Below are 22,851 nucleotides of genomic sequence, written 5' to 3' on the forward strand. Positions count from 1 at the left end.
GTTTTGTTTATTCTATTTTAATCTTCTTTTTTAATAATATGAAAATAATCAACACAATATTTCTTATATAAATCAGTACGTGATAATTTAAAAGAGATTGCTTCCAAGATTGAATAAGTTTCACTTGATGGTTGTAAATTGAATTTTGGAATTAAAGTATTGAATAGATCGTATGCCATGTCAATGTTATTACATTGACAACAGGAATCTATTAAAACATTGATTGTATTTATATTTGGTGTGAAGTCAGTTGTAACTAAACCATCACCAATCTCTGATAACTTGTCGAAATCTGTTTCAATTGGTAACGATTCAACGATTGGTTTACCAGCTTTCATCATTAAACATTCAAAGAGATCTATCATTTCATTTAATCTATTTTGTTTACCTAATTTTATGAAAATTTGGTGAAATGTTTGTGTGGTAATTGGAGTACCAACACCGGTCATCATTAATTGATTATCTTTTTCAATTAAAATTTCAATTGCTTTATTAACATTCTCAACTTTTAAATAACCTTCAACTAAATATTGAATTGTATTATAATCACATAATTTGATATCCTTTGATTGAGACGACGACGACGATGATGATGATGAAATCATTAAATCATTATAAACCATTTCCATTTTATCAATTTTATATTGTCTTGAAAAACAATTTAAAATTGAATTTAAAATTACTAAATTTTCACTATCATCATTATTTGAGCTAGTATTATAATATTCTAATGCTTTTTCAGGTTGATTGGAATTTGAATAACCAATACAAATTAATCTATTCACTCTATTTTCATCGATTTTCATTTGTTTTATTTCCATTTCTTTAATTAATTCTAAACATTTTGAAATATCTCCATTTGATGATAATGATTCAATAAATATATAATAAGTTTCACTATTATTATTATTATTATTATCAACATCATCATTATCAACATCAAAACGATCTAAATTTGAATTTATAAATTTAAAAACTTGTTCAACCATAATTGAATTACTACGAAGTAAATAATCACGCATAATTAAATGTGCTTGTGATAATTTGAATTTAATATTTAATGGTGAATCATGTTCATTATTATTATTATTGATTTTATTTAAATTTATACCATTTAATGATAATAATCTTTTAATAATTTCTTTTATTCTTGATTCTTCATTTGATAATTTACCACATACTCTAACTAATGTTGTAAATGATAAATTTGATCTATCAATTGGTGAATTATTTTGAATTTCTTCACTTGCATTCTTTAATTCCTCCTTTAAAAAATCATCATTTACTAAATTTAAATAATATTCAAATTTCTTTTCAAATGTTTTACCATCATTTGGTTGTTCTTTTAAACTTGATGATACTGTTGATATTGATTCCTCTTTAACATAAGTTGTAACTTTTTTATCTATTTTACTTTTAAACCAATTAAATGTTTGTGTTTCTGGTTTTTCTGCATCATAAAAATCTTCAACTTTATTATTATTATTACTACTATTATTATTGGATGTACAAAAGCTTCTATATTTGACAATACTTTTATTACAACCTGTTGTTGATTTTGTTGTTGTAATAACTTTAATTGTTTTTTTATTATTTAATAAATATCTTATCATGTTGTGTGTCGATTTTTTATTTTTTGAAATTTAAAAAACGAAATTTGTTTTTTGTTTTTTTTTTTTTTTTTTTAAATTTCTCTCTCTGGTTATAGTTTTTTAATTTTATTTTTTATTTTTTTATTTTTTATTTTATTTTTTTTTTATTTTTTGATCAATTCGAACTATGTTTATTAATTGAATCTTTAAAAAGTTTAATAGTTTCTTTTGGATCTTGATTTGGTTTGAAAAGAGCAGAACCTGCTACAATAACGTTTGCCCCAGCTTCAGCTGCCATATCAATTGTTGATGGATCGAGACCACCATCAACTTGAATATTTAAATTTGGATATTTGGAACGGAGTGTTTTAACTTTTGGCATCATATCTTTCATGAATGATTGACCACCGAAACCAGGTTCCACTGTCATAATTAAAACGAAATCCAATTGATCAACGTATGGGAAAACTTCTTCGATTGGAGTTTTTGGTTTAACACATAAGGCAACTTTCATACCTGCTTCTTTGATTTGTGTAATCACCTTTTGTGTAATACCTCTTGGTTCGGTTGCTTCAATATGAAATGTAATTGAGTTTGCACCTGCATTCTTAAAATCTTCAATCATTGTCTCTGGATTTGTTACCATTAAATGACAATCAAAATAACCTTTTGTATGTTTTCTTAAACTCTTTACAATTGGTGCTCCTAATGTTAAATTTGGTACAAAATGATTATCCTTTTATTTTTCGTTACCCAAAAAAAAAAAAAAAAAAAAAAAAATTGTTAGAAATTAATAATAATAATAAATTATAAAAAATAAAATAAAAAATAGAACTTACCATAACATCAATATGAAGCCAATCAGCTCCACATTCTAACATATAGTTTGAATCTCTTGCTAAAAATGCAAAGTCTGATGATAATAAAGATGGACAGATAATTGGTTTTAATGACATTTTTTTTTTTTTTTTTTTTTATATTATTTATTATTAAAATAAATAGTATTAGTACTATGTATTGAAATTTAGTATTTTTTTTTTTTTTTTTTTTAAATTAAAATAAAAATTAAAAAAAAAAATAAAAATAAAAAAAAAATTCAAAAAAAAAAAAAAAAATAAAAAAAAGCAGTATTACCGAAAAGATTAACTGTTCCTTATTTTAAAAATCCATGATTCCCGTTATTAAAATGATTGGGAACGCATATCTTTTTTTTTTTCTTATTATTCTTTTTTTTTTTTTTTTTTCTTTTCTTTTCTTTTTTTTTCTTCTTTTGGGATGCATTATAAAAAAAAAAATTTTAAAAAAAAAAAAAATTAAATTGAATTTTTTTCGGTGAATGTACAAAATTTCCTTTTTTTGTTTTTTGTTGTCAAATTTTAATTTAATTTAATTTTTATATTTATTATTTTTTTATTTTTTTTATTTTTTTTTTTATAATATTTAATTTTTTGGAATATGACTCTATTGCCATCGTTTTTTTAATTTAAAAATTTTTTTTTTTTTTTTTTTTTTTTTTTTTGTCATACATAACATTATAATAATAATAAAAAAATAGTATAATATTTATTTATTTATTTAGTTAAAAAAAAATAAAAAAATAAAAAATTATAATAAAAAAATAAAAAATAATAAAAAATAATAAAAAACCCAATATCAATCTCTTAAAACTCCCGAAACATACAATTAATAATTTATTAAAGATAAAATAAATAAAATGCAAAACACAAAAACATTTACTCCAGAGGAAGTATGTTAATTATTTTTCTTTATTATATTTTTTTTAATATACTTTTATTTTTTTTTATTTTTTTTTTTTTTTTAATTATTTTCTTTTATTCTTTTTAATTTTTTTTATGTGTAATAAAATTATAAATTATAAATTTAATAAAAAAAAAGAAAAGAAAAGAAATGAGGAAATCATTTGTAAATTATTTTATTTTTATTTTTTTAATTAAAATAATTAATTAATAAAATTAGCTAATTTTTTATAATTTTATTTATATTAGGAACAAGAAATCTCTGAAAGAGTTCAAGAATATGAAGATAAATATGGTAGTTTAGATAGAACCTCAAGAATGTTGGAACAATTAAGAGATTCACATGCTACAGGTGTTGATAATTTAATGAAATTAGGACAACAAAGTGAACAAATGAATAGAGTTGAAAAGTTAACCACTGAACAAGAGCAAATGGTAAAGGGATTGGGTAAATATAAAAAGTTTAATAAATATATGAAAAGATTCTCAAAGAAGGATAAAGAAGAGAAACCAAAACCAAACAAAAACCAAGAGATTCACAACGAGGTAAAGAGATTAAAAGTTAAGAATGAAGTAGATGTTAAAATTTTTAATAAAAGACAAAACGATGAAAAAGAAAAAAGAGAAAAAAGATTAGATGAATATAACCAAAAGTTGAGAGAAGATCAAGCTGCAGGTAACCCATTTTCAGAGAATGCTGATAATACAACCACCACCACCACCACTACCACTACTTCCACTACTTCCTCTACTTCTATTAGAAAAACAAGTCCAAAACAAACCAATGGTATGACAGAGGATGAAATGTTTGAAAAGAAAGGTTTATCAAAACTTTGGAATAAAGATAATGATCCATTAAGTAAGAATGATAAGATTCAAATTAATGATGCCATTGAAACTCAAGCATTACCAATGAATCGTTTATCAGATGAATGTATGAAAGATAATGTGATCATTCAACGTTCAACTTGGATAAAGAAACAAGATGCTCAGTTGGATGAAATGCAAGATATCCTCTCGGATCTAAAGAATATAAGTTTGGCAACTCAAACAGAGGTACAAACTCAATCACTCAAATTGGATGACATTGGTGCCTCAATGGATAGAGGTTCCGATTTTTCACTCAAAAAGAAATCAAAACGTTCCATTGAAAAAGAACAAAAGAAAAAAGAAAAAGAAGAAAAAGAAAAAATTAAAAAAGAAGAAAAAACTAAACAAGACATTGATAAACAAGTTAAAAAAGATTTTGGTGTTGGTGTTAGTTCAAAATAATAATAATTTTTTAATTTTAAAATAATGTACATAATATAATATAATATAAAATATATACATTAATTTGTAATATATCTCTTTTTTTTTTTTTAGAATAATCTTTTTTTTTTTTTTTCAATAATAAAATAAAAATAAATAAATAAAAGTGGCACAATATTATTATTTAATTTTAATTTTAGAATTTTTTATTTTATTTTTTTTTTTTAATATTCTTATTTTGGGAAATCGAACAAACTATTACACAATAGATTATTATTTTGTTTTTTTTTTTTTTTTCATTTTTTTTTTCTTTTTCATTTTTTTTTTTTTTTCTTTTTTTTTTTAATTAATTATTAAATTCACTTAATGGAATTGTCATCTTATTTGGGAAAACCAAATATTTCTTTAAATAGGTTTTAATAAGGTCAACAATAAAATTTTGAAGTTTATCTAAATCTACTAAAACTTGTTGAGCTGAATCACCAAGTTGAGTTTCAAATTTTACATCTTTCAATGGTGTAAAATCATCAGGTGAATCACCATTTTCTGGTAAAAAACAAAAACAAACTTTATCTGTATCATAAATAACTGTTGCAATTCCTATAATTTGAAAAATAAAAATAATAATAATAAAAATAATAATAAAAATAAAAATAATAATAATAATAATAATAATAATAATAATAATAATAATAATAATAATAATAATAATAATAATAATAATAATAATAATAATAATAATAATAATAATAATAATAAAAATAATGTTGTAAAAGTGGTTAGTGATGGGTAAAAAAAAAAAAAAAAAAAAATTTATAATGTATTTAACATACCAGAAAATATTGGATTTGAAACTTTGACATTTACAGGAAAAGAAATAAAATTTGGAGTTGGTAAATTTACTTTAAATTCTGCTTGTATTCCAATGTATGCATCACCATCGTATCCAATTTTAGCTCTTAATTCAATACCGTTGGGTGATTTGTTACCCAATATCAATGCATCTGGATCTGAAATTTGTATGATTTCAAACTTTGGTGGTTTTGAACCTAATGATAGATTTGTAATTTTCATTTCACCTACCATATCATAAGTTTCGGTTAATCCCGATATTCTTTCATTCAAATAATTCATTAATTTAATTGAATGTTTTTCAGTTACTCTATCCCAATAAATCTTTAATGACATTCTTTTTTTTTTTTTTTTTTTTTTTTTTTTTGGAAAAAAAAATTCCTAAAATTATTTTCCTAAAAATAATATTTATTTATTTATTTGTTTGTTTGGAAGTTGTTTTTTTTTTATTTTTTTATTTCTTTTATAAATATTATAAAAAAAAAAAAAAAAACTATTTTATTTCGTAACTGATTTTGAAAAAATTTTAATAAAACTTTGGACCCAATTTTTTTGATTTTTTTTTTTAATTTTTTTTTAATTTTTTTTTTTTTTTTTTTTTTAAAAAAAAAAATTTATTTTGAACTAAATTTCATTTTATTTTAAAACTAATATCATATAATCAAAAAAAAAAAAAAAAAAATAAAATAAAATAAAATAAAATAAAACAAAAAAATTAAAATAAAATAAAATATTTAGATAATATAGAAAAATAAAAAATGGTAAACTATTATTTCTTTTTTTTTTTTTTTTTCTTTTTTTTATTTTTTATGTTTGGAAGTTTCCAACTTGTCAAAAAAAAAAATAAAAAATAAAAATAAAAATAAAAAAAACAATTGAAAAAATAAAAAAAATCAGATTATTTATAAATATTTTCAAATAATTTTTTTTTTATTTTTTTATTTTTATTTATATATAGGCGTCAAAATTAAATGAAGAAGCACAATCAGAATTTAAAGAAGGTTTTGCATTATATGATGGAAATAAAGATGGTAAATTAGAAGCAGCTGAATTAGCTAATACACTCAGATGGTTAGGTCAAAATCCATCACAATCAGAAATTAATGAAATTTTAAGAGAATTTGGAAGTATGTGTTTATATTTATTTGGAAAAATGTCTCTCTCTCTCTCTCTCTTCCTGTCTCTTTTTTTTATCTCGAGAAAAACAAACTAAAATAAGATTTACTAATAATTCTATAATTTATAAATTTTCATTATAGGTAATAACCAAATGGGAGTGGATGGATTATTTAATTATTTAGGTAGAAAAGTTGTTGATGATTTTGATGAAAAAGAAATTATTGAAGCTTTCCAAGTATTTGATAAAGATGGTAAAGGTATGATCGGTGCTTCTGATCTTAGACATATTTTAACAAATTTAGGTGAAAGATTACCAGAAGAACAAGTAGAAGAAATGTTAAGACAGGCAGTCGGTAGTGGTGATGGTGCAATCAACTATGAACCATTTGTAAGAAATATGTTAAAGAAATAAAAGAATCCAAAAAAAAAAAAAAAAAAAAAAAAAAAGAAAAAAAAAAAATTGTATAATATAAATAAAATCTTGTCTTTATTTGAAAAATTTTTTGATGGTTTTTTTTTTTTTTTTATTTGAAACAAAACTTTTTTTTTTTTTTGAAAAAAAAATAACCAACCAACTTTTCAAACAATTTATGATAAGAGATAATTTCAAAAAAAGAAAAAAAAAAATAAAATAAATAACAATAAAACAAAAATAGATTACCAAAATTTTTTTTTTTTTTTTTTTTTTTTTTTTAGAAAATACAGATTATTTTATTAAATTATATGTATGAGGAGATTTATTACTATTTATAAATATTGAATTCGTTCCTCGGGAGTTTTTTTTTTTTTTTTTTTTTTAAATTTTTTCAAATTATTTAGATTTTGGTACATTTTTCATAGAAACATGAATCTTTGACTTCAGAGGCATCGGTACCTTGGATTTCAACTTGGATACCAACACAGGCTTTACGTAAAGAGTCTTTTGATGAGGTGGCCATCATTTTCTTTTTAATGTTGGCGGTATCTGGGCACCAGGCAACAAAACAGATTTTGCTCTTTTGGGCACCTTCTTCTTTGTATTGATAGTCGAGGACAACGTATCTACATTCGTTTTCTGGGAGACATTTGGTGAATTCATCGAATGAACAACCAGCTGGTAAGGTGGAGTCAACAATGATTTCTTTTGAATCGTCAGAGATTCTGTAGATGATACCACCATATTTACGACCTAACTTTAAATCGTTGAAGGTTGAAACGCAGTTTGGAGCTAAAGCAATACCTGAAGACTATAAATAGTTTTTTTTAAAAATATAATAATAAAAAAAAAATTTATTATTAATATTATTTTTATTATTATTATTATTATTATTATTATTATTATTATTATTATTATTATTATTATTATCCAATTATTTGTATAAACCAAAATAGATTTTTTATTTTATTTTTCGTTTTTTTATTATTGTTATCCATGACTGTGGTATTATAAAAATAAAAAATATTATAAAGTGTTTGATCAAAAATTTATATTATTTTTTATATTGGTACCACACAATTAAATTAAAATTTTAATTTATTATTATTATTAATTATTATTATTATTTTTATTATTATTTTTATTATTTATTATTTATTTTTAAATAATTCTCATTACCATTTTTTATATATAGTTTTTTATTTAGTTGAGTAAGTTGAATAGAATAAAAAAAAAAAAATGAAAAATAAATATCACAAAAAAATTTTTTTTTTTTTTTTTTTTTTTAAAAAAAAAAATTAAAAAAAATTAAAATTTTTTTTTTTTTTTGGCTCACCCATATCGAGTTTGTGTGCATTTTTATCATAATAAACCCACTTTTTTTTTTTTCGCCATTTTTTTTTTTTTTAAATTTTTATTTTTTTTTATTTTTTATTTTTTTTTTTTGTGGTTCTGTTGTGTATTTAAAAAATAAAAAAAGTAAAAACAACCAAATTTTAAAAAATGAGTTTGAGTTTGGTTTTGTTTAATTTGGGTTTTGGTTAAATATGGGTGTAATTTTTCCAAATCTTCGATAATGAGATTAACCATTCAATTGTTTAGATTTCTAATTTTTTTACATTAAAATTATAATAATTTTATATTTTTTTTCGTTTTTTTAAATTTTTTAATTTTTTTTTTATTTTAATTATTTAAATATTAAAAGAAAATATAAATAAATAGATAGATAGATAATTTTCATTGAATTTTGTAGTAATTTAAAAAATTACAATAAAAAAAAAAAAAAGAAACGGGAAATTGTGAATATTATTATTATTATTAATATTATTCTTTTATAATAATATTTTAAATTTAATTTTTAATTGTTTTAAAGATAATAAATAATAATATTATAAATTAAATTATTTTAAAATATTTCGTATTTTTAAAATATAATAAAGAAATTAAAAAAACAAAAAAATAGGTAATAATAAAAAAATATATTTTTTTTTTTTTTTTTATTAATTTTTTTTTTTTATTTTATTTTTTTTTCTAATCGTAACAATTTAAAGTGTGACAAAAGAAAGAGATTTAAACTGAAATTTTATCAATCTTAAAAAATTAAAATCACACACACACACACATATATATCAAACATTTAGATATATGAATATATTTTTTTTTTAATAATAATAATGTTTATTTAAGAAATTTTAAAATAATTATTTTTATAAATATTATAAAGTTATTATTTTAATAAAATTTTATCAACAATTTTTTCATAAGCAATTACATTTGGATCATTTGATCTTTGTTCAATGAATGGTGAATTAATATCAACATATCTTGAACATTGTAATGACCATAAATAATTACCACCCAATATTAATTTCATTGATCTTGTTAATAATTTTAAATCATCTCTTTGTTCAATTGGACATTCTAAAAGTAAAATTCTTTCATCTTCACAAATTTGATTCATAATTTCATCATTAAATTTTAAAATTACTTTATAAACATTATCAAATGAACCAACTTGATTTTGTAAAAAATGTAAAGGGTTAGTTAAATGATTATTATTTCTAATTTCTTTTGCATAGGAAGCACAATCATTCATTGTAGCCATTTGGTATCCACCATTAGTTGCAAATCTATCAAATCTTGGATTAATCCAAATTTTTGGATCAATCTTTGAATTTGGATATAAAAGCATTGCAACTGAAAGTGAAACATATGTACCAGAATTAGTTCTTTTAAAAAAATTATAACTATCATAATTATTTAAATTCTTTTTTTTTTTTTATTTATATTAATATTATTTAAAAATTAAAAATCAAATAAGTTTAAAAAAAAAAAAGAAAAAGAAAGAATTAAAAATACATTACATCAGCTCTATTAAATGGATTAATTGAATTAATCCAATCAATAATAAATTTTAAAAATTGATTAAAGAATTCAATTTTTTCACCAACAAATTGTTTGGTTGTTTCTCTAAAATATAAAACATATTTTTCAATGTTTGAAATATTATTAGAATCATAAAAATTTCCATCCATAAAAATATGTTCCAATTTTTTAATTAATTCTCTAGAGTCATCTGGATTTGTTAATTTACTCTCTAAAAAATCATCAACTACAAAACAAACTGTAAGATATCTTGATGCAACCAAAAGTTGTTCATAGTTACATAAAGGATATAAATAAATTGTACTGGAAACTAAATTAAAAAAAAAAAAAAAAAAAAAAAAAAAAAAAAAAAAAAAAAAAAAAAATTTTAATAATTATAATTTTAAAAAATAAATAAATAAAATAATAATAATAATAATAGTAATATTAATATTAATAATAATAATATAGTTTTAAATTTATTTACTTGTTCCATAATAATATTCAAGTGTTTTTTTATTTTCTTCAAATAATTTAAAATCAACAACTTCTTTATAACAAGTGTATATACACTTATCATTTGCAGGTGGTTCAATCCAATCTTCTGGGAATTTGAAATCATGAAGAGAATACATTTTTTATTTATTTATATTATAGAATGGGAAATATTTTTTGAAGTTTTGTTTATTAAATATGAAAATTATTTATAAAAAAAAAAAAAAAAAAAAAAAAAAAAATTTTTAATAAAAGAAGTAAAATAAAAAATAATAATAATAATAATAATAATTAAAATAATAATAATAAAATAATAATAATACAATAAAATCAAATAAAAGTAAAAAAGGTTTTAATGATAAATGTATATACAAAAGATTGCAGATAAACCACTTTAAAAACATTTGGTCCAGTTTAGACTTTTAAAATTTTTTATTAATTTAAATTAAATATAAGGTCGACCTTTTTTTATTTTATTTTAAATTTATTTTTTGTTTATTTTTTTCATTTTTGTAACACCCCATTTATAGTTTTTTATAATTAATTAACCTTTAAAAATAAAATACAATATTAAATGATAATAAATTATTGAAGAATAATAATAATAATAATTTTTTTTCTTGTTGGAGTTATTTTATTGGATTTTATCCATATATATTATTTTAAACTTTTCAATAATTATTCATTAATAATAAATACTAATTCTCTGCGCTGTAAATTTTTTAAAAAAAAAAGGATTATGACAACACTTTTATATTTTTTTATTTTTTTTTTTTATTTTTTTTATTATTTTTTTTAATCTCAAAATAAAAATTAAAAATTATTTTTTTTATCTAAAAATAAAATATAAATTTTTATAATTTAATAATTTTATCAACAATATTTTCATAAGCAATTACATCAGGATTAATTGATCTTTGTTCAATAAATGGTGAATCAATATCATTAAATCTAGTACATTTCAATGACCAAGAATAATTACCACCCAATATTAATTTCATTGATCTTGTTAAATATTTTAAATCATCTTTCTGATCATCTGGACACTCTTTTAAAAGTAATTCTTCATCTTTACAAATTTCATTAACAATTTTGTTATTAAAATTTAAAATTAATTTATAAACTTGATCAAATGAACCAATTTCTTTTTGTAAAAAATATAATGGATTTGTTAAATGACAATTACTTCTAACTTCTTTTGCATAAGATGCACAATCATTAAATGCTGACATTTGATACGCACCATTACAAACAAATCTTTCAAATCTTGGATTCATCCAAATATTAGTATCAACTTTTGTATTTGGATTTAAAAGCATAGCCATTGAAAGAGTTACATATGTTCCAGAATTAACCTTTTTAAAAAAATTATAACTATCATAATTATTTAAATTCTTTATTTTTAATATAAAAAAAATAATGTTAATAATAATAAGTAATAATAAATAAGAATAAAAATAATAATAATAAAAATTTTATAAATTTATAATTACAATTGCCTTATTAAATGGATTAATTGAATTTATCCATTCAACAAAAAATTTAATAAATTGATTAAAAATGTTAATTTTATCACCAACAAATTGTCTTGCTTTACCTCTAAAAAACATTGTATATTTTTCAATATTTGAAATATTAGATTGGTCAAGATATTCACCATCAATTAAAATATTTTCAATCTTTTTTGACATTAAATTTGAAGTTTCTGAATCAACTAAATTACTTTCCAAAAAGTCATCAATAAGATATCCAACTGTAAGAAATCTACATGCAATTACAAGTTGTTCATAATTACATAATGGATAGAAGTTTATGGTACTTGAAACTATTGTAAAATAAATAAAATATTAATTTATATATATAAAATTTATATATCAATTAAATATTAAATTTATTTTAAAAAAATAAATAATTACGTGTTCCATAATAATATTGAAAAGTTTGTTTATTTTCGTCTAATAATTTATAATTGATAACTTCTTTATAACAATCATAAATACATTTATCATCTGCTGTTGGTTCAATCCAATCGCTTGGGTATTTAAAATCATAAATTGAATACATTCCTAATAAAATATTTTATTTTCCATTAATTATTATAAATTATATAATTCTTTTTTTTTTTTTTTTTGTATAAACAATCCCTATAAAAATAATAGGAAAAAAAAATTAGATATTGAAAGTTCACCATGTATATAAATAGTTTTTTTTTAAAAAAAAAATTATTTATTTTTAAAATTATTAATAATTTTTTAATTACAATATTGGAGGAAAATTTGATTGGATTTTAAAATTATTTTTTAATATTCTCAAAATTAATGTTGAAAAGTAGTTGGAGAAACTATGGATGGTTGAAAGCCTATGATAATTCTTTTTTTTTTTTGATAAAAAATAAAAATTGGTTTGCTAATTTTTTATTTTTTTATCTTTTTTTTTATTTTTTTTTTTTTATTTTTTGCATATAAAATTATAAAATAAATATTAATTTAAAAAATATTAATTAAAAATTTTTAATGCAAATGAACTATTTAAAAATGAAAAGAAAAAATAATTACCTTTTTATATGATTATTTGGTTATCAAGTAAAAATTTAAATATTAAAAGATTTTTTTTTTTTTTTTTTATTAATAGATAGAAGGTGGGAAAAAATAAAGAAAAAAAAAACTTAACCTATTAAGAATCTGTCTTAATTTTAATTATAAAACCTTTTTTATAATTTTAATTAAAAAATAAATAAATGGGAATTAATTTTATCCCGAAAAAAAAAAAAAAAAAATATTATTATTACCAGATTCTTTAGATCTTTTTTTTTATTAATTATTTACTTGGAAAAAAAAAGAGTTGTAATTCCTTTTAAAATTACCTATTGTTATTTTATTTTTATTTTTATTTTTATTTTTATTTACAAGAATATTTATTTTATATATATATATATATATCTCTAATTTGACATTACAATACATAATGAGATTGCATTTACAATTGATTGAGAAGCATGTAATGGAACGAAATGGTCAGTTGAATTATTAACTATTTGAACACTATTTGAAGAGTAATGAGTCATATCGAATTGAATATCAATCCAATCAGGTGCACAATCTTGAGAAGCTGTTAAAACCACCAATGATTTATTACCCAAATATTGACTATTTCCAAAGAGATTATTTTGATTTATTAGTATATCATTCAATTGATTAATTGAATCAAATATAATTGATAATTCATTCTTTGATGCATCAATACTATTAAAAGATTGATAAATTAAATCTGTTGAATACTTTAAAGTATCACTTAATTCAATTGTTGATGATCCTAAATACCCACTTGATAATGGAAAAAATGGTGTTAAAATTCTAGTAATACCACTTGGTAAAATATATTTTAAAACTTTAAAACTCTTTTTTTATAAAAAAAAAAAAAAAAAATTAGAAAAAATTATAAATAAATATAAAATTATAAATAGATATATAAATTTATATAAATAGTGCATACATTAATACCTTGATTAATAAGGTTAATTAAAAAATTATCAGTTAAATCAGTTAAACCCATTGAATCAATTAATAAGACACCATCAACCATTGATGGGAATTGTGATGCGAATAATTGTGACAATATACCACCATAACTCCAACCAACTAAAATTAAATGATCATTTATACCAATTAATTCTAAATATTGTTTTAAATCATTAGCAGCTTCAATAGCATCAACACCTTTATTTCTATTACTTTTATATTTTAAATCACTCCAACCATATCCATATCTATCATATACACAATATTGTTTAATTTTATTCATTGGACTATTACTACTATTATTTATTTGTTGTTGTTGTAAATTTTCTAAAACGTTACCCCAAATAGTTGAATAAAATGGTGTACCAGCTTCAAATAGTATTGTTTTTTCAGCATCACCACCACCACCACTACCAGCATATTCAAAACATCTAATATGTAATGATGTTTCATTTATAGTTGGTCTAAAACTTTTACCACCAAATTCACCAGAAAAAGTTTTATTTGGGTCTAAAAATATATCTGATTGTTGAATTAATAAAATTATATCTATTATTGATATTAATGATAATGTAAAGAATAAATATGAAAAGTATCTCTTTTTATTAGTTTTACCAATAAAATAAAAAAATAATGATACTACCACTAAACAATATAATGTTGATGGTAAATATCTATATTCTATTTTAATAAAATCACTTAAACAATTCATTTTTTTTTTTTTTTTTTTAAAAAAATCTAATTTATTATTAATGCTTAAAAAGAAAAAAAAAGAAAGGAGAAAAAAAAGAGAGGAGAAAAAAAAGAGAGGATAAAAAAAGGTGTGGTTTTTAAAAAAAAAAAAAAAAAAAAAAAAAAAAACATTTTTTTTTATTTTTATTTTTATTTTTAATTTAAGAACATTTAATTTTATTTTTATTAATTTTTATTTATTTTTAACACAGATATATATATATGGATCTTTTTTTAAAATTAAATTAAATTAAATGTTTGTTTATTTAATTATTTTTGAATTTGATAACGACGTTGTGGTTTATTAACTGAATCAGAAATTAACATTGCATCTCTAATTTCAGGAATATCATGAATTCTAATTATATTTGCACCCCACATTGAACCAATACAACAACAAGCTATTGTACCCCATAATCTTCTTTCACTCTTTGGAGATGGTGGTGGTAAGGATTTATCCTTTTCAGCATTTGCAATTGTATTTGCGATAAAACCTTTTCTTGAAGGACCAATTAATACTGGAAATCCTAAACCCATCAATTCTTTACCTCTTTGTAAAATTTCAATTGATTGTTCATAAGTTTTATAAAATCCTAAACCTGGATCCAAAATAATTTGCCATCTAAATAAACCTAACTTTGTACAAGTTTCAATTCTTTCTTTAAAAAATGAATTTAATGTTGTAATAACACTTTGGACTTGATAAATCAATTTTTTGTTTAATTTTTGATCTATTATCGTTATCATTATCATCATTATTATTATTATTATTATTATTATTATTATTATTATTATTATTATTATTATTATTATTATTATTATTATTATTATCTTCACCATTTGTATTTATACTACTATTACTATTACTATCATTACTATTATTTAAATATTGTTCATTTTGTTTTTGTTGTAAATATTGAGTTGTTGGTTGTGAATGATTTAATATAATTGGTACTCTAAATTCTTTTGCAATTAAAAGTATTTGTGGATCAGTCATACCACCACTAACATCATTGATGATATTACAACCTGCTAATATTGCTTCCTTTGCAACTTGATGATGAAGTGTATCAATTGAAAGTGGAATATCATTACCCAATACTTCTCTAATCTTTTTAATGGTTGGCACAACACGATTGATCTCTTCTTCTATTGAAATTTGTTGAGCACCTGGATAAGTTGATTGACCACCAATATCGATGATATCAGCACCTTGTTCAATTAAGGCAGTAGCTTGTTGAATTGATTTCTCAAGAGTATTAAATTTACCACCATCAACAAAACTATCTGGAGTAACATTTAAAATACCCATTATAAATGTTTTATCATTCCAATTATAATTTAAATTTCCAATTCTAATAACTTTTTCAATTATATTATTACATGTTGTTGTTGCAGTTGGTGGTGGTGGTATGTTATGAATGTTACCACCATTTGGTAAATTTAATTTCATTCTGTTTGTTGTTATATGTAATGTTGGATGAATGAAATTTGGAGCAATGTCAGAGAGTGGAAGTAATACGAAATCTCTTTCCCACATTAATGGATGTGGTATTTCTAAATCATCGGTTTTGATGATTAAACCATTATAATAGATGATATCGATATCGATTACACGTGGACCATTTCTAAATGTTTCAACTCTACCCATATCATTTTCAATTTGTTTAATGAATTTCAATAGATCGTGTGGTTTTAAATCTGTACTAACTTTACAAGCACAATTATAGAATGAATCTTGTTCTCTATAATATTGTGGTGAACTTTCATACATGAATGAAGTTGATTGTATAAAACATTGTTTTTCTAATCTTTTAAAACTATTTAAAATATTTTGAAATTTATCACCTAGATTTGAACCAAATGCTAAATAAACTATATTATTACCAGCATTACTATTATTACTATTCTTATTATTATTAATTAATTTTGAAGGTATTTCAACAAATGAATTTGATTTAAAATAATCTAAAGTTCTTTCAATTTGAACACCTGGCCATTTAGCTAATTTAATTGCACCTGGTTTTTGTACCAAAACTTTAACACGTTCAATACCAAATCCTAAACAACAAATTTTTGCCACACCAGTTGCTAATGCTTCTAATGTATAATGATGTGATGATTCTGAATAGGAACAAATTGATTTCGATAAGGAACTATAAGAAACTGTATCAATTACATTATCTGATGATCCACATTTTGATAAATCTTTATATGCTGTAACTGAAATTATAATATTTTGTTTAATTATTCTTTCACCTGGATTAACACCAATAACTGCTTGAATTAAAAGATCTTTTATTATAATTTTATCCATTTTTTTTATTTTTTATTTTTTATTTTTTATTTTTTATTTTTTTTTATTTTTTATTTTTTATTTTTCTTAGTTTTATTCAAAATTAAAAAAAAATCAATGGCAAATATCAAATATTTTTTATTTATTTAATTATTTAATTATTTATTTGTTTAATTTTTTATTAGTTTAGTTATTTATTTGTTTTAATTTTTTATTTATTTATTTATTTTTGAAATTCTGTTAGTGTGGTGTGAGTTTGTGAATTCGAATTTAGTGTATTTTTTTTTTTTTTTAATTATTAAAAAGTTTTTTTTTTTTTATTTTATTTTTTATTTTTTTTAATTTTTTTAATTTTTTTTGACTCATTGAAATTAAAAAAAAATCCATATATAGAACGATGGGGTTACACAATTTTGTGAAGGTCTTTTTTTTATAAAATAATTGAAAAATCCCAATAAAAATAAAAATATATTTTCATATGAAAAATGTCTAAAAAAAAAAAAAGAATGGCAGAACATTCGTTTTGTTTTTTTTTTTTTTTTTATTTCTATTTATATATTATTTCAACAAATCTTTTTTTTTTTTATTTTTATTTTTATTTTTTTTTTTTTTTGGGAAGATATTTTTTTTTTTTTATATATATTATTATTTTTATTATTATTATTATTATTGTTTATATTTTTTTATTTTACCATGAGTGAAATTATTGACCATAATAAAATTTTTTTTTTTTTAAAATTCATCCTCTTCATCATGATCGACTGGTATATTATCTAAAAATGAGAGATCGGCAGTTGGAGAAGTTTTAGTTGGTGATACAGTATTAATAATTGGAGTTGGTTCTAAAACTAAATCATGATCAACTGGACTTGGATCAATGAGTGGTGGTGCAGTTATATTAATATCTTGTTGTTGTTGTTGTTGTTTTTGTGGAGAAGCAATTGAATCATTCTTTCTAATTGGTGATGGTGATGAAAGTGGTGATGCAACTTTTTGAGTAGTATTTGTATTTGTAGTGGTTGTAGTAGTGGTGGTGGTTGAAGTAAAATCTAGATCATCTAAAAGTGATGCTGTATTATTATTATTTGTATTATTTGTATTATTATTTGTATTGGTTGTTGTTGTTGTTATATCAGAAATACCAGAATGTAAACTAAAATGTTGTAATTGTGATAAAACTTTATCATAATCTTGTTGAGAAACAGATTCAATCTCTTCTAAAAGGTTTCTTTGTTTCTTTGATAATGATTGTGCAGTAGCATTTTTTAAATAATCAAAAGATGATTTTGGTTGAGATCTTAATGATTCGAAATATTTCTCTGCTTTAATTGATAAATCATATTGTGGGAATAAATTTGGGAAATCGATTGGATTTGAAAGTGCATCGGATGCTTTTGAGCTTGTACTCTTTAAACTCTCTTTCCATTTCTCAACCATATCAGGTACCATCGATGGTAAATAGGTACGTGCCATAAAGGCTGCCTCTGAGTAATCACCACTTGCACATAATGTATTCAAACAATTCAATAATGAATTTGGTAATAAAAGATTACAAATAAAACTAATATTAGTTTGACCTTTTTCTTCTGACAATTTTGCCAACATTTTCATACCCTCAATATCACCTGTAGAAGTATATAATAACAATAATCCTGGTAAATCTTCTGCTTTCTTTAAACAATTTTCTGCTAATTTAATCTATTTTTTTAAAAAAAAAAAAAAATACAAATAAAATTAATATTATTATTTATAAAAAAACACCATATTATATATATATATATGTATTTTTATATATATATTTACTTCACCAATTGATAAAGCTAAGTCACCTAAATGTTTAAATTTAGTTTCAGAATCAGATTTTAAGGCGATTTCATGAGCAACATCAAGATTTTCTAATTGAATTGCTAATTCGAATCTATGATCAAGATCAGTTGAAACCTCTAATGCTTTCTCTTTATAACCTTGAGATTCCAAAAAGTGTGCAATACTATTTCTTTGATCTTGTGGTATCTTTGGTAAAATTCTTTCTGCACCTTCTAAATCACCTCTTAAAATTGATGTTTGATAGCTAATAACTGAAATATGTAATTTATATGAAACAATATTTAAATTCTATTTTAAATGATAAGAAGAAAGAAAAAAAAAAAAGTATTAGTGATGGTATTTTTTTTTTTTTTTTTCAATAAATTTCCATTCTTTTTTTTTTTTTTTTTAAACTTTACCTTATCAGATAAATATAAACGACCACTTTGTGGTAAATATTTAAGTAAATACATATGTTTCTCTAAATGTGAAATTGTAACAACTTCAGTACCAACACAATAGTTTAATTTACTACTTCTATTTATATAGATGAAACAATCACCAACCCAAAGACCAGTACCAATGGTATCTTCAATTTCATGTACAACATCAAAAGCATTCTCAATACCTAATTCACCAATTGGTTGACCACTTTCAATATATTTTTGAACTGTATCTTTATAATATCTAAGAATGAATGTTGATTTATCTGTGACAATTGCTAAATAATCACCATTTTCTGACCAAAAGATCTTTAATCATTAAAATTAAAATTAATGTTAGTAATAATAATAAAAAATAAATAAATAAATATAATAAATAATACAAACATTTTTTGGTGAAGTTTTTTCAATTCTACGAATAATATCAGCAGAATCCCAACTATAGAAACAAAGTGTATCATTTGATTTTACACCAAGTAAAGAACCACCAAAGATACCTTCAGCAGAGAAAGATGGTTTAAAACTATGAGTTTCTTTAAAGTTTTTAAAGATTTTAATACGAGATGTAGATTCACGTACAGCGTATTGACCTGAATCTTCTGCCCAAACAAATTCCAATGCATTACCAAATGATTTATTTCTCCAAGCTAGCGCGGTGTAAATGATGAATTCACCATCACCACAGACACTAACGAATCTACCATTGGAGTTGTGTTGTAAACTTTGAGGGAACACTTCGCAATTGCCAAGATCTTTGGATTGGAGTGACAACTTTTCACCATCTTGTACCTCTTGCTCCAATGTGGAGGAGATGTTTGAGATTCTAATCTCATTGTGTTTTGCGTAGATTACCTTACCACCTTGGTCCATTGAAACGGGTGGTTTGTTCTTACCAATCTTCAACACCACTGTACCGTCATCGTAGCCCAACCCAATGAAGTTGGAGCCACGTAAAAAGTTCATTGACCAAACGAAACCCATGCCATAGTTGAGTGTCCTCTCCAAACGGTAGGTGCTGGAGTGCCAGAGCTTCACGGTGCCATCTTCACTGCCGCTGAGGATCAAGGGGAGCTCGGGGTGGTAGCACACCACCGAGACGTTGTTTGAGTGGCCCTCCAATGTCTGGACGCAAGTCTTTGATTGGTAATCCCAAATTTTCACTAGCTTATCGTCGGCACCGCTTATCAAGTATGGCTTTTCACCGCCAGAGAAATACTCGACACTGTTGATACCCTTTTCGTGTCCCTCCAATGTAAAGTGAGGATGTGGTGAGTTTATACTCCACACTTTCACAGTTTTATCCAATGATGCGGTTGCAAATTGATTGGTATCCTTTGGATTCCATGCAATCGACATGACGTAATGTGAATGTCCTTCAAAGACTTGAGTGTTACTCCATCCCTTTTCATAATCCCATAACTTTATAAACATATCATCCGATGATGATAATATATATGGTAATGTTGGATGAACTATAATACATCTAATATAATCGGCATGTGCTTCAAATGATTTTATCTTTTCCATTGTATTATAATTATAAACTCTAATATATGTATCATCACTACCTGTAACTATCCATTGTTTCTTTGCAATGAATCTTGCTGTTCTAACTGGATTATTTGGTGAAACTTCAAATGATTTTACCATATTCTTTAATATTTTACATAATCAATCATCATCATCATCATCATCATCATCATTTTTTTCAAAAAAAAAAAAAAAAAAAAAAAAAAAGAGTTTTGTGTGACATTATTATGATAATATTAGTATAAATAATTTATTTAAAACATTATTGTTATTGTTATTATTGATTATACTATATGTAAATACATACTTGAGTTTCATAATTCCAAATATAAACATTACCATCATATAAACTTGCTAAAATCCATGGTTCTGTTGGGTGAATATCAACAGATTTAACTCTATCTGATCTTGTTGATAATTTTTTCTATATATTAATTATTATTATTATTGTTATTGTTTTTTTATAATTGTTATTTTATAGTTTAGAATTATTTTTATATTGATAAGAGAATATTAAATACAGTAAAAAATTAAAAAAAGAGTTAGGAGTGTGAGTTAAATTTTTATTTTTTATATTTTTTATTATTTTTTTTTTTTCAATTATTAATATCTTAAAGAATATAATAATAAAAATAATAATTAAATAATACCTTAATATCTAAACGTAAAGGCATTTTTTTATTTTTTTATATATTTTAAATATATATTGATAAAAAATATATATTAATAATTGAAAAAAAAAAAAAAAAATGATTTTTTTATAAAAAAAAAAAAAAAAATAAAAAATAAAAAAAAAAAAAATTTTGAAAATTTAAAAAAATGATGTTGAAGTTTCATTTTTGGCCACGTATAAAAAAAAAAATAAACAAATTACACCTTAATTTTTATTTTTTAATAAAAAAATTGGTTATGTCTTTTGTGTAAAATAAATAAATATATACATACTAGGTGTTCAATGCATTGTTGTTAAAAGTTTTTTTTTTTTTTTTTTTTTTTTTTTTTTTTTTTTTTGACTCAATATTGAGGGAAAAAAAAAAAGAAATTAAAAAAATAAAAAGTAAAAATAACAAAAAAAAAAAATTATTTTTTAGATATATTTATATATACAGATTTTTTTATTTAATTAATAATTTACAAATGTGTTTTTTTTTTTTTTTTTTTTTTTTTTTTTCTTTGGAAATCTTGGCAATGACTTTTTAACTTTTTGGGTTGGCACTTGTTTTAAAAATTGTTTTTTTGGTTTTTTTTTTATTTGGAAATCTTTGTGGAAGTCTTGGTGGAATATTTGCCCTTGGAGAGGATTCTTTTGGATTTTGAAAACATTGGTAATGACTTTTTAACTTTTTGGGTTAGTACTTGTTTTAAATCAAACATTTGAACTCTAGTTCTTTTTGATAATTGGATTGCTCTTCTTGTTACAATTTTAACCATTTTTTTTTTATTTTTTAAAACCTTTTTATTTATTTATTTTGATTTATTTGCTTTTATTTAATTATTTTTTGATTTGTTTAAAAAATTACAAAATTTTGGTTGGTATTTATTTTAGAAAAAAAATAAATGAAAAAAAAAAAATTATAAAAAAAAAAATAAAAAAAATTATTTGTGGATTGACTTTTACAAGAAATCTTTTTTTTTTTGTTAAAAAATTTTTTTATTTTTTGCTTAAATTAAAAAAAAAAAAACAAGAGAAAAAAAAAAGATAAGAATGATCAAGAGTTCTTTTTTTTATTTTAAGCAAAAAATATTATTTTCTTGTAAAAATAAAAATAAAAATAAAAATAAAATTTTGTCATCCTCAATTTAAACCTTTTTTTTTTTTTTTTATTTTTTTTATTTTTTTTTTTTAAGATTTTTATGAATAAATTTATAAATTAGTTTTTAATAAAGAAATACATTAAAGAAAAAAAAATAATAATAAAGAAAATAAAATGGTTAAAATAACAACTAGAAGATCAATCAAATTATCAAAAAGAAATAGAGTTCAATTATTTGATTTAAAGCAAATTCTTGTACAAAGAGTCAAAAAATCTCCTCAATTATCCATAAAAAAAAAAATTACAAAAATCAAACATAAATAAAAGTACCTGAAAGTTGTGAAAATAAAAAAAAAAAAAATTGGCTGTTTATGAAACTACTCAAAATGGACCAAAAGGAGTATTGATCAACAAAAAAAAAAACTT

The 22,851-nt window shown here is 21.1% G+C and overlaps 12 protein-coding genes across 12 annotated transcripts; 2 read left to right on the forward strand and 10 right to left on the reverse strand.

The window, feature by feature from the left end:
* Positions 1–17: 17 nt before the first annotated feature.
* DDB_G0278273 (hypothetical protein) lies at positions 18–1,613 on the reverse strand (the record flags this gene model as incomplete). The annotated part of the gene is made up of 1 exon (XM_637162.1): positions 18–1,613. The coding sequence occupies one exon, from the start codon at positions 1,611–1,613 to the stop codon at positions 18–20; it is 1,596 nt and encodes a 531-aa protein (XP_642254.1).
* A 154-nt stretch (positions 1,614–1,767) lies between these two features.
* Positions 1,768–2,548, reverse strand: rpe (ribulose phosphate 3-epimerase; the record flags this gene model as incomplete). The annotated part of the gene is made up of 2 exons (XM_637163.1): positions 1,768–2,328; positions 2,432–2,548. The coding sequence occupies 2 exons, from the start codon at positions 2,546–2,548 to the stop codon at positions 1,768–1,770; spliced, it is 678 nt and encodes a 225-aa protein (XP_642255.1).
* Positions 2,549–3,306: 758 nt separating this feature from the next.
* On the forward strand, positions 3,307–4,621 carry cspA (culmination specific protein 37D; the record flags this gene model as incomplete). The annotated part of the gene is made up of 2 exons (XM_637164.1): positions 3,307–3,339; positions 3,599–4,621. 2 exons carry the CDS (start codon positions 3,307–3,309, stop codon positions 4,619–4,621), a joined length of 1,056 nt encoding a protein of 351 aa, XP_642256.1.
* A 325-nt stretch (positions 4,622–4,946) lies between these two features.
* Positions 4,947–5,788, reverse strand: DDB_G0278277 (hypothetical protein; the record flags this gene model as incomplete). The annotated part of the gene is made up of 2 exons (XM_637165.1): positions 4,947–5,200; positions 5,434–5,788. The coding sequence occupies 2 exons, from the start codon at positions 5,786–5,788 to the stop codon at positions 4,947–4,949; spliced, it is 609 nt and encodes a 202-aa protein (XP_642257.1).
* A 422-nt stretch (positions 5,789–6,210) lies between these two features.
* Positions 6,211–6,983, forward strand: mlcD (hypothetical protein; the record flags this gene model as incomplete). Its single annotated transcript, XM_637166.1, has 3 exons — positions 6,211–6,213; positions 6,411–6,579; positions 6,712–6,983. 3 exons carry the CDS (start codon positions 6,211–6,213, stop codon positions 6,981–6,983), a joined length of 444 nt encoding a protein of 147 aa, XP_642258.1.
* Positions 6,984–7,386: 403 nt separating this feature from the next.
* On the reverse strand, positions 7,387–8,168 carry cofA (hypothetical protein; the record flags this gene model as incomplete). Its single annotated transcript, XM_637167.1, has 2 exons — positions 7,387–7,797; positions 8,166–8,168. 2 exons carry the CDS (start codon positions 8,166–8,168, stop codon positions 7,387–7,389), a joined length of 414 nt encoding a protein of 137 aa, XP_642259.1.
* A 1,045-nt stretch (positions 8,169–9,213) lies between these two features.
* DDB_G0278279 (hypothetical protein) lies at positions 9,214–10,486 on the reverse strand (the record flags this gene model as incomplete). The annotated part of the gene is made up of 3 exons (XM_637168.1): positions 9,214–9,753; positions 9,851–10,182; positions 10,339–10,486. The coding sequence occupies 3 exons, from the start codon at positions 10,484–10,486 to the stop codon at positions 9,214–9,216; spliced, it is 1,020 nt and encodes a 339-aa protein (XP_642260.1).
* A 714-nt stretch (positions 10,487–11,200) lies between these two features.
* Positions 11,201–12,410, reverse strand: DDB_G0278647 (hypothetical protein; the record flags this gene model as incomplete). Its single annotated transcript, XM_637169.1, has 3 exons — positions 11,201–11,740; positions 11,840–12,171; positions 12,263–12,410. The coding sequence occupies 3 exons, from the start codon at positions 12,408–12,410 to the stop codon at positions 11,201–11,203; spliced, it is 1,020 nt and encodes a 339-aa protein (XP_642261.1).
* An 877-nt stretch (positions 12,411–13,287) lies between these two features.
* On the reverse strand, positions 13,288–14,576 carry DDB_G0278281 (hypothetical protein; the record flags this gene model as incomplete). Its single annotated transcript, XM_637170.1, has 2 exons — positions 13,288–13,743; positions 13,839–14,576. 2 exons carry the CDS (start codon positions 14,574–14,576, stop codon positions 13,288–13,290), a joined length of 1,194 nt encoding a protein of 397 aa, XP_642262.1.
* Positions 14,577–14,866: 290 nt separating this feature from the next.
* fol1 (dihydro-6-hydroxymethylpterin pyrophosphokinase) lies at positions 14,867–16,913 on the reverse strand (the record flags this gene model as incomplete). The annotated part of the gene is made up of 3 exons (XM_637171.1): positions 14,867–15,251; positions 15,289–15,559; positions 15,596–16,913. The coding sequence occupies 3 exons, from the start codon at positions 16,911–16,913 to the stop codon at positions 14,867–14,869; spliced, it is 1,974 nt and encodes a 657-aa protein (XP_642263.1).
* Positions 16,914–17,624: 711 nt separating this feature from the next.
* Positions 17,625–21,345, reverse strand: copB2 (WD40 repeat-containing protein; the record flags this gene model as incomplete). Its single annotated transcript, XM_637172.1, has 6 exons — positions 17,625–18,590; positions 18,696–19,007; positions 19,118–19,450; positions 19,529–20,794; positions 20,979–21,095; positions 21,322–21,345. 6 exons carry the CDS (start codon positions 21,343–21,345, stop codon positions 17,625–17,627), a joined length of 3,018 nt encoding a protein of 1,005 aa, XP_642264.1.
* A 574-nt stretch (positions 21,346–21,919) lies between these two features.
* DDB_G0278287 (hypothetical protein) lies at positions 21,920–22,102 on the reverse strand (the record flags this gene model as incomplete). The annotated part of the gene is made up of 1 exon (XM_637173.1): positions 21,920–22,102. One exon carries the CDS (start codon positions 22,100–22,102, stop codon positions 21,920–21,922), a length of 183 nt encoding a protein of 60 aa, XP_642265.1.
* Between the last annotated feature and the right edge of the window lie 749 nt (positions 22,103–22,851).

Source organism: Dictyostelium discoideum (assembly GCF_000004695.1).
Source record: "Dictyostelium discoideum AX4 chromosome 3 chromosome, whole genome shotgun sequence".
Classification (NCBI taxonomy): Eukaryota; Evosea; class Eumycetozoa; order Dictyosteliales; family Dictyosteliaceae; genus Dictyostelium; species Dictyostelium discoideum.